Below are 11,017 nucleotides of genomic sequence, written 5' to 3'. Positions count from 1 at the left end.
TAGGTGTACAATTTTTGTCCAGTCTCTTCCCGCACCTCCACACCCCTTCCCCCCACCAGAATAGTCAGTCCACTTCCTTTCTATGCCCCTGATTCTATTATATTCACCAGTTTATTCTGTTCATCAGATTATTTATTCACTTGATTTTTAGATTCACTTGTTGATAGATGTGTATTTGTTGTTCATAATTTGTATCTTTACCTTTTTCTTCTTCTTCCTCTTCTTAAAGGATACCTTTCAGCATTTCGTATAATACTGGTTTAGTGGTGATGAACTCCTTTAGCTTTTTCTTATCTGTGAAGCTCTTTATCTGACCTTCAATTCTGAATGATAGCTTTGCTGGATAAAGTAATCTTGGTTGTAGGTTCTTGGCATTCATCACTTTGAATATTTATCTCTAAAGTACTTATTGAATTAAAGCTTAAGTCATATGATATTAATTTGTTTCCCAGTCGTCCCTCAATATCCACTCTCCCTTTTCTTTAGTAGTGGAATTCATGACTTTCAGCTGGCCATAAGGCTACTGAGAATGAAAACTATATTGCTTTTGAGTTTGGCATGGCAATGAAGTTCTGGCCAGTGGAATGTAAGCAGAAGTGGTATCTCCTGCATCTGCCGTGTCCTCAAACAGATCATGTGACTGTTTTTCGTCTCTTCCTCCTTCCTGCTGGCTGGAACGGGGACGTGATGGCCAGAATCTGAGCAGCCATCTAGGCCAGGAGGTAGAAGCCATGTGTTGAGGTTGGTGAAGCTACACAGTACAGAGAGCCTGGGTCCCTGGTGACTGAGGAGCAGGAAGCCCACAGCTGCTTATATCTGGACTTAGTTTACATGTCAAAGAAACAAGCTCCTAGTTGTGTAAGCTACTGTTATTGAGTTTTCTGTCACTTGATACCAAATCTAATGCTAACAACTACAACTAGCTCAATTTTAAAGCACTTTATTTTTTTATTTTTAGAGCAGTTTCAGGTTTATAATAAAATTGAGAGGGAGGTACAAAGATTTCTCCTATATCACCTACTCCTTACATATATATAGCCTCCCCCATTATCCATATCACTCACCAGATGGTACAACTAGCTTCATTTTCATTAGATATGGCTGCAATAACAAAGACCCAACCATGGGGGCTTAAACAAATTTGAGATTTATTTCTGTCTTGCATAGAAGTCCAGAGATGGGCAGTCTAGGGCTGGTGAGATGGCTCCGTGCTCACCAAAGCCCAAGTCTCCTCTTATCTCTCTCCTATCCTTAGTGCAGAGTTCCCAAGTCTCCTCTTATCTCTCTCCTATCCTTAGTGCAGAGTTCCCATCCTCAAGATCACCTGACAGTCCAGGAAGGCTGCCATAGCTCCAGCCCTCACTTCTGCATTTAAGGTCATAGGAAAGGAGAAGCAAGGGAAGGCCAAGGGGCTTTCTCAGTTCTCTGTCCAACTTTTAAGGAGTCTTTGCACAAGTACCACCACGAAATTCTGCCTATAACTCACCGGTCCAGAAATTAGTAACACATTCATAGCTGCAGAGGAAGCTGGGGGATGCAGTCTTTGGCTGGGTACAACATTTGAATAATCACAGGGCATTGCTGTTATGCAAGAAAGGAAGAATGGATATTGGATAAGCAAGTGAAAATCTCCCCCACATCTAAATATATGCTTCCGTCTCTTTGCTTTAACATTTCTGACCTTATGTTTTAGGTGTGTATCTTACAATCAGTATGTGGCTAGACTTTGTTTTAGTCTATCTGGCCGGTAGAATCTGTTTATATTTACTGTGTTTGCTAATATGCTTGGATTTATTTGTAAGACGTACTTTGTGCTTCTACTTTCCTTGCTCTTATATATTTTATTTTTTCTCCTTTTTCTGTCTTTTATTAGATTGACTACAGTTTCTTTTCCCATTTTTCTTTCTACTGGTTTGGAAACTACAGAACCCATTCTGATTTTTATTGGTTGTCCTTAATTTTTTAGCAATCATGCATGATCAAAGTAAAAAATTAATGTTTTTATTCCTCTCAAACTATCCAGGAAGCTTTTCTGATTATTCTCTTCTTCATTTACATGTTGTTGTCATGTAGTGTTTTAGCTTCAACTTGTTTTAAACCCACTCAACACTAGTCATTACCAGTACTAACTTATTTTACGGTAATGCTCACTTACGTTTTTTTCTTTGTTCACCAATTAGCTCGCTCACCACTGCTTGTTGTAGCCACTTCTTCCTTCTCAATTTAATTGCCATATTCTTTTTTTTTTAAGTTTTTATTTATTTATTTAAATTGATTCCAGAGAGGAAGGGAGAGGGAGAGAGAGAGATAGAAACATCAATGATGAGAGATTAATTGATCGGTTGCCTCCTGCACGCCCCACACTGGGGATCGAGCCCCCAACCCAGGCATGTGCCCTAGAACCAGAATCGGAACCAGGACCCTTCAGTCCACAGGCCGACGCTCTATCCACTGAGCCAAACCGCTAGGCTTGGTGGTTTTCACTTTAAATATTGACTCCATTCTCTCCAGCCCTTTAGTCTGATCAGATGCATGTTGGGTCTTCTCATCCTGTCCTCCGTGTCCCAGCTTCTCTTTCAGACTTTGTTAGTCTGTCTCTCTGTGATGCATTCTGGGTAATTTCTTCACAGCTGTTTCCCAGTTTACCTTCCGGCTTCAGCTGGCTTATTCTGCTTTTTATTAAACATTTGTTCAGTTTGTTTCAACGCTTATATTTTTTCATGTATAGAGACTGCATTTGGTTCTTTTTTTATTTTTCACAACATATTGTTCTTAGGTTTCTGATTCCTGTTTTTATATTTATTTGGTCTTCATCAGCCTTACTTCCTAGAAGTCCGGATTGTTATTCTCCGACCTCAGGCCCCTGGTTGTGCTCGTGACAGTCATTTTGTTTCCTTCTGCTGATGCAGGATTGCTTCTTATATGGCTTGCAATTTTATTTATTTTTTTAAAGAAGGTGGTTTCGTTTTATTACTTTCTTTTAGAGAGGAATGGAGAGGGAGAGAAAGAGAAGCATTGATAGTCTGCCTCCTGCACACCCCTACTGGGGATCCACCTGCAACCCGGGCCTGTGCCCTGACCCGAAATCCAACCACAGACCTTTAGATGCACAGGAGGGCGATCGATGCTTAACCACCTGAGCCCCACTGGCCAGGGCTGTTTTGTAATTTTAGACGGCGAATTGTCTTGTTTTCTCTAAAAAATTCTATGTGAAAAGAATGGAAAGTAGTTTTGTGTTTGTGTTTGCCATTTTCCCCAGGAACATCACAAGCCCTGGATTTTAGGTGGGTTTCTCAGCTTGGCTGTCCGCACCAGGCAAATCCAGACTGCAGACAAGCAACAGGTGCATCCTGGGGTGTTAGCTCTATCCCGGCCAGCATGTCCCTTGTTGCCTTTCTGTGGTGGTGTGTAGTTTCTTTCTTTTTTTTAACAACTGAAGTTTAATAACATGCATATCTCCTGTATACCTGGGAGAGACCCAGAAAAACTGAGTAACTCTCCAAAATGGCCCAAGCCACACCGTTTTTCAAATTTAAGTTTTATTTTTTAATTATAGTTGACATTTAATATTTTCTTTTCATTTCAATTTATATAGTGTAGTGGTTAGACAATCATGTACTTTACAAAGTGGTCCCCATGACATTCCAAGTACCCACCTGGCACCATACATAGTTATTACAGCACTGGAGGCCTGGTGCACAAAATTCGTGTACTTGGGGGGCCCTCAGCCCGGTCTGCGCCCTCTCGCAGTCTGGGAGCCCTCAGGGGATGTCTGACTGCTGGCAGTTGGACATCCTTAGCGCTGCTGTGAAGGCAGGAGAGGCTCCCGCCACCGCTCTGCGCTCACCAGGTGGGGAGGGGGGCCCCCCTGCTGGCACCCGCTTTGGCTGACCTGGGGCCTGTAGGCTGGGGGCAGGCTCCTGCATTGAGCGTCTGCGTCCTGGTGGTCAGTGCGTGTCATGGCAACCGGTCGTTCTGCCATTTGGTCAATTTGCATATTAGCCTTTTATTATATAGGATTATTGACTGTATTCCCTGTGCTGTACTTTACATCCTCACGACTATTTTGTGACAACCAATTTGTGCTTCTTAATCCCATCACCTTTTTCTGGTGGTGTGTAGTTCCTACCTGTTGGTTTGGGGTTCTTTAGTCCCCTCCCCTCGAGCCTCAGGCTGGGGCTTTTTACTGAGGTGCAGCCCTTCGAGGGTGCTGGCCTCCGTACAGTGGGCCCCCGTCCGCGCACGCATGTTATCTCCAGTGCATTTCCTTCAGCTGCTGCAGAGCAGCTCTCGCACAGGCTGCCTCACGTCTGATGCCTGGGGACTCTCCTTTCTTCTTACTATTCAGCCATGCAGAGAAAACACTGGGTTACATTTCATTCAGCCTTTCTAGGTGTTGGTGCTGCAGAGTTTGTTTTTGCTTATTTGCTCCCTGTCTGAACCAGAAACTCGAAGTGAATCCCTCTCAGCCTCAATTTCCTCTGTAAAGTAATGGCACCTCCTCCATGGGTGTGGAGTAAATGAGATAAAGCAGGTAAAATGCTTCCTGTGGAATGTCTGGGAAAATATTTTTTTTTAAAATTCTGTACTACCCACTGAAAATTATGGTTAGCACTTCATCTTTCCCAACCTTTATTCATATGCATATTCCCATGTAACTTATAAGACAGAAGTCCCCCTGCACATGCAGATTTGCATCTGCTTTGCTCATATGATTCGTGCGTAGTCTGTGTGGGACCAGGGTGCCAGCATGGTCAGGTCCTAGGAAGGGCCCTCTTCCCAGCTTCTACACGGTGTCTCCTCTGTCCCACATGGGGGCAGGGGGGTGTGAGGCAGGAGGGGGCTCTCTAGTCTCATCTTAAAGGAACACTAATCTCATGATGACTCGCATGACCTCATCTCACCCTAGTCACCTCCCAAAGGCCTCATCTCCAGATGCCATCACATTGGGGTTAGGGCTTCAGCATAAGACTTTGGGAGACACAGTTTAGTCTGTAAGAGTTCTCTACTAACAGCTGCCCCTGAGGTTGGTTGGAAGCTCATCTGAGATCTTAGCAAGAATGAGTTGGTCAGATTCGCATTCTTCTCCGCCAGAGTCCGCCTCGGCAGAAAGGGGGAGGGCCGAGCGCAGTGACTCCGCGGCTGGGGCTTGGGGGGTAAACTCTGAGTGTTTCTGCAGGAGGCCAGCCCCCAGCCTGGGGGTGCCCGAGCAACCCTGTCTTCTCTGCTCTTGCCCCCACATCCCTCTGCCTGCAGGTCATGATGGGCCTGGAGCTCTCTCCTCCAGTCACTTTTCAGCTGCGGGCTGGCTTGGGACCCGTGTTCCTCAGTGGCCAGGAATGTTATGGTAAGTCTGAGCTTGGACCTGGGGAAGGTCTGAGGGTGCACGGGGCCAGGGACGTAATAAACACCCCAACAGAGGAGGGCTCCTGAATGATTAGAGAAAATCCCCAAAGGCCACAGGCACAGTTCTACCCCCAGGTCTCCTTTGCGGGCTGGCTTGGGACCCGTGTTCCTCAGTGGCCAGGAATGTTATGGTAAGTCTGAGCTTGGACCTGGGGAAGGTCTGAGGGTGCACAGGGCCAGGGACGTAATGAACACCCCAACAGAGGAGGGCTCCTGAGTGATTAGAGAAAATCCCCAAAGGCAGCACGGTTGCCAGTAGCCTGGGCAGGAAGGCCACAGGCACAGTTCTACCCCCAGTTCTCCTTCGCCTCCCTGCACCTCACCTCCCTGCACCTCACCTCCCTGCACCGTGCCTGTGCTGCAGCCCCTCACCTGGAACACGAGGGTAGGGGTGTACTAGGTTTCATCTACAAAGACTAGCTGTGAGGAATAAATGGGATGTTCAGGAAAAGCAGTTAGCATGGTACCCAGTACTAGCATGCACTTAACGTGTTAGCTTAGCCTGGTCAGCGTGGCTCAGTGTTTGAGTGTCAACCTATTGCCAGGAGGTCACTATTAGATTCCCACGATTCCAGGTTGGTGTTGATCCCCAGTGCGGGGTGTGTAGGAGGCAGCCCATCAATGATTCTCTCTTATTGTTGATGTTTCAATCTCTCTCTCCCTCTCCCTTCTTCTCTGAAATCAATAAAAATATATATTTTTTAAATGTTAACTTAAAGCGAAGTACGTAGCTGTAGCAGTCACATGGGCCAGCAAGTCGCTGTGCTGTTGACTCTTTTGATATCCTCTCACTGGCCCTCTTCTCTGTCCGGCTGGGCCTCTGTCCTCGGGGTGCTCTCCTGCCCCCAAACCCCGGCAGCGTCCACTTCCCTGCGGATAAGGCCTGAAGTCCTTAGCTACTACTCCCGTTCCTCCCCACCTTCCCCTTCCTCCCCTCACACACTCCTTCCCTGGTGAGTCTTCCCCCCCCACTCTCGCCCCAGGCAGAGCCCAGCTTGCCCTTCCCCGCCTCCTTCTACCACCCTAGGCCGGGCCCTCTGAGCTGTCAAGGCCGCTTCCCCCCACCTCCTGGCCTCCACTCTGTCAGGGAGGCCAGGAGGGCTTCCCAGGGAGGCAGGCAGACACTTGCACCCCTGCGGGGACTCCCCCAGGCACCTCTCCTCTCCCATGTGCAGAAATTCCAGAACTCTCCTGGGAGGAAGAGGAGGAGGAAGAGGAGCAGCAGTCAGAGGAAGATGATGACGATGACGACGATGATGATGAAGAGGTGTCCCTAGAGGAGACCCCTGTCAAAAAAGGCAAGAGGCTGGCGTCCCAGAAGCAGACAAGCGTTGCCAAGGTGAGGGAAGGGACCCTGGCCAGGCCCCTGGGCTGAGTGTGCAGGAGGTGGGGGCCCAGCGGGGTCTGCTCAGGCCCTCACCCTAACCATCCAATGACGCTTGTGTTTGGTTCCCAGAAAAAAAAAGTGGAAAAAGAAGAGGAGGCGGCAAGGTAATTCTTTCCATCTCTTAACTTGGCCGAACTCTTTGGGCGAAGTATACGGTGCTAGAAAGGGCATTGGTGCCGGGTGTGCGCACGCGCGTGCGTGTGTATAAGTCCGAGGGCACATGGCGTCTTCCGCAGGAGGTTGGCACAACCTTTTTGAGAAGCATGAAACCGTGCTTATAATCTGACCTAGTTCCCCTTGTGGCAATGCCTTTCCAAGGATTCCGTCCAGAATAAGGGGAGCACTGTGTGCGCTGAGAAACCGCTCGCTGGTGACTGAACCACGAGTGGGAACGGGGCGTTCTGAATGCTGCCGCAGCACAGGTTCCACTGCAGAGCATTTTCCCAGTGGCTGCTGCATGTGCCTGTGAAGAAGATAGCGACCTGGGACGTGCTGATAGAATTAACAAGGGCAGGATATTAAGTCGCTTTCATTTTATTTCACATACTAGTATGTTTAGGAGGAAGAAAAAAAAAAAACCCCGAGAGGAAATACACCGAAATGTTAATGTTGGTGGGAGGTAAACAACATAAGTAGTTTATTCTGTTCTTTATTTGCTATTTTGTGCAATATGGTTACCATTACTTTTATAATGAAAGGGACATGTCTGTGGTAAGTAAAAGAAAGAGAGCAGATGGAAGCCTAAGAAAAAGCATCTTTGTTAAAAAAAAAAAAAAGGGTGGGGAATCAGAGTGGCCCCTGGAGGGTGACAGGTGGAGAGGAGAACTCCAGGGCACAGCCCTGCTTCCTGCTCTGCAGTGTGGGCACTGGGAGGGCCGGGCTGCGGCCCCAGGCTGAGCTCTCCCTCCCCCTCACCCTCCTCCTGCTCCTCACCCACCACCCCCATTTCAGACCCAGTCTCAAAGGCAAGAGCCCTGTGAACAAGGTGAGTGCATAGCGGGGCTGGTCCTCCCGGGAGGTGGTGGCCTCTGGGGAGGGGCCAGGACCTGGAGCCCTGCCTTCCCTCCGTAGGCCAGATACACCCCCAAAGTAAGGAAGCCGGTACCCAAGAAATGAGAAGCCAGGAGTGCATGGCCTCCGTGATGGGGGAGGGCCTGCCTGGCCACCATGCACCGCGGGCCTTCCTGGGATGCACTGTGGGCCCAGGGAATATCCCCCCCGGCCCTCAACCTGAGTCTGAAGGTGATGGAGCTGTTGGGGGGCAACACAAGAGCCCCTCACCCCAACTCACTGGATTCAGCAGGACCTGGAGGGAAGAACCCCAACCTCAGGGACACAATAAAGTTTGCTTTGCCAAGACCTGTGTCTGCATCTCTTCCAAGGAGCCCTACTTGTTGCTGGCTGCAGTGAGCCCTTGTGCCCAGCAGAGGGCGGCGTGTGCCACCACATCCGCCCTGGGCGCCAGGCCCTGCCAGCTCTGCTCCGTCATCGCCCTCTCTTGTCCTGACACCTCTCACCGCCCATCTTTGGAGGAAGAACCAAGTGTCTCAGCCCCTAACCCAGCTCTGACCTCTGCCCCTGGCCTGAGGGAGGGAGCCAGCGCTGCTGTGGGTCCTCCTGCGCCCACACTCCCTTCGGGCAGGCCCTGTTTTCTAGGGACAGAGCTGCCCGCGGCTCCTGGCATGAGGTGGCTCAGGAAGGGCCAGCCTGTGGGACCGGCCCGAGGGGGTGCATCTGTTGGAGCCTCGGGGCACAAGCTAGTGCTGTTCTCCCAGGCGTGTGTCCTGCTCAGGGCGAGCTCCTGCTCTCTTGTGGGAAGGTCTGTGCTGGGCAGGAGCCCAGAGGCCTGCACCTTCGAGGAAACCCTCCCAGGTAGAGCCACTGGGCTCCAGGGCGCTGTTAGTGTCTCCCATGGGAGGTGGACGGGTGAGCACTTTCAGCTCCGATGCTAGGCTCCCCGGGCAGCTCTCGGAGCTGAGACCGAAGGAGGATTGGAAAGGGGTGAATGACCCTGCGTGGATCATCCTCCCCTCCTCCCAGCTCCCAACAGTTCAGGCCAGCCTCCTGCCCTCTCCCAGGCCTGCAGAGCCACCTTGGAGCCAGTTCATCCATGGTGACAGGCAGATGGCCCCCGACTCGGGTTATACTTGTAGGGCCCCTGCTGGGCTGCCCCCTGCCCCTCCCAGCACCTCCGGTGGCCAGGCCTGCAGTGGGCTGATGGGAGCTGGCCCTGCGGTCTCCCAGGACCCCCAGGTCTGGGTCCCAGAGGAGGGCTGTGGACACCTGCACAGAAGGTCAGCGACCTGGCCTGGGCCACCCACTCAGCTCTGCCATTCTCTTGAGGTGGCAGAGGGCGGGCTGGCCTTCCTGCTGCTTGCATTCTACACCCCACGGGATGAAGGGAGCCCGGGCCCACACATGAGAACGGGGCCGCTGACCTCACATTAATCAGAATGAAAAGGGACAACAGTTCAGGCCCGGCTCCAGGTGGGCAGCCGGCGTTGACCATGGCTCCCTGCCCCGGGGATGCAGGGCAGACAAGACAAAGTCCTCACCTTCAAGTACCCGACAGCCCAGTGGAAAGGAGAGCCAACAACAGAGCATAACCAATGGACACAGGCAGCAGGGGCGTCAGGGCATGTGCTGGGGGTGGGAACGGCCGGGGAGAGGTCAATGGGGGGAAAGGAGACTTATGTAATACTTTAAAGAATTTAAATTAAAGAATTTAAATTTTTTTAAAAAGCCAACAACATAATTTCAATTACTTTCAAGTGCGTTGGAGGAGGTAAAACGGGCTACTTTCCAGGGTGGAAGAGCACTTAGTGAGGAGATCTGAGGTTTCTCAGAGGGAGCGGTTGACAGTGAGGGCACAGCCGGCCAAGTGAGGAGCTGGCAGGACAGTCCTGGGAGCAGGAACAGAGAGTGCAAAGGGCCTGCGGCAGAATGAGCTTGGAGGTTCGGGCAGAAAGAAGACTGATCCGATTGCAGTGATGACCCTGTGAGCCGGGCACCGCTCTGTCCTACAGGACTCGCTCCTTTAACCCTCACAGCCATGCCTGGAGGTGGGTGTAATTAGCCCTATTTCTCAGGTGTAGAGAGTGAGGCACAGAGCAGTTAAACAACGTGTCCCCAAGGTCACACAGCTGGTGGAGGAGCCAGAATCCACTCCCAGGTGGTCTGGCCCCAGAGCCCTTGTTTTTAGCCACCCTGTGGGTGCGGGGCAGGGGCAGGCAGCACCCGGCGCTCAAAAGTTTCATAAACTGGGCGCTGGAGCCAGAACTGAGCCCAGAATGCCTGCGACACTGCAGCCCTAGGAGGGGCAGGCAGCACACAGTCTCGCAGGACTTCTCCCCAGTCCTCGGCTCAGCCGTGGGTCTGCGCACAAGGGCACTCAACAGCTACCCTGCTGCCAGCTTGACTTCCCTGTGGGGCAGGCAGTAGGGGTCACAGAGCAAAGATGGGGTCTACCTGCACTGCCGAGGGCCCTTCCCCCGGCCCCACCCTCACCCCAGCGCCTCAGGGTCTCAACAGGAAAAGTGTGGGTGGGGGCAAAGCAGGAGGGCAGGCGGCAGGTCTGCAGGTGGGCCCTGTGCACGCATGCGCTGTGTCTGCACCAGCTGGGCTGTCAGGACAAACAGGTGTGAGACATCCCAGCTGGGGGCATCGAACTTGTCACTCGGGAGTGAGGATTAACCACTGTGCAGCCCAGGCTACTTCTCACTTCCCCTATCACCTCCTGCTGCCCCCCCAATAAATGTTAATGAACCCTGTCCTCCCCTCCTCCCAGCTCCCTCTGGTCAAGGGAGAAAGTCAGGCAACGTTTAGGTAAACTGAGTCTGGACCACATAAGAGGGTCTCCTTCCCCTCCCCCATTCTTGTGAGGATATTTGATGCTTCCCAGGGGGTGTCCTTCATCCCAGTGACAATTTGACAGCATCCATAGCAGTTGTTTCCTTTTTATAAACTGTGAAGCTGAGGCCAGAGGAGTGAAGGACGGGCCACAGGTCACACAGCCACAGCCTAGAGCGGCCAGGCCCGGAGATGGGACAGAGGCCAGGCCTGGACCACTCTCCATGCTGCCTCCCCGCTGGGGCCACCACTGGCCTCTCCGTGGCGGTAAAGGAGCAAGTTGCGTAAAAGCCAAGCCTGCAGGTGTGGAATGGGAAGGGACAAGGAGCAGAAGATGTCACACCGTGAAGCAAGCCATGCCCCAGAGCCCCCTGG

At 51.4% G+C, this 11,017-nt stretch overlaps 1 protein-coding gene across 1 annotated transcript in view; it reads left to right on the top strand.

Annotated features, from left to right (window-relative positions):
* The window catches only part of NPM2 (nucleophosmin/nucleoplasmin 2), a gene marked incomplete at its 5' end in the record, with an annotated part of 19,272 nt that extends 11,120 nt beyond the window's left edge, over positions 1-8,152 (top strand). The window contains 5 exons of the mRNA XM_005864625.2: positions 5,257-5,347; positions 6,582-6,745; positions 6,863-6,897; positions 7,745-7,778; positions 7,865-8,152. Coding sequence (XP_005864687.2) covers positions 5,257-5,347; positions 6,582-6,745; positions 6,863-6,897; positions 7,745-7,778; positions 7,865-7,909 — 369 coding nt within the window. The remainder of the gene's footprint in view (positions 1-5,256; positions 5,348-6,581; positions 6,746-6,862; positions 6,898-7,744; positions 7,779-7,864) is intronic.
* Positions 8,153-11,017: the final 2,865 nt, after the last annotated feature.

The sequence above is a fragment of the Myotis brandtii genome, unplaced genomic scaffold (assembly GCF_000412655.1).
Source record: "Myotis brandtii unplaced genomic scaffold, ASM41265v1 scaffold19, whole genome shotgun sequence".
NCBI lineage: Eukaryota > Metazoa > Chordata > Mammalia > Chiroptera > Vespertilionidae > Myotis > Myotis brandtii.
Note: the sequence above shows the minus strand (reverse complement) of the source record. Positions and strands in the feature narration are given on the sequence as shown.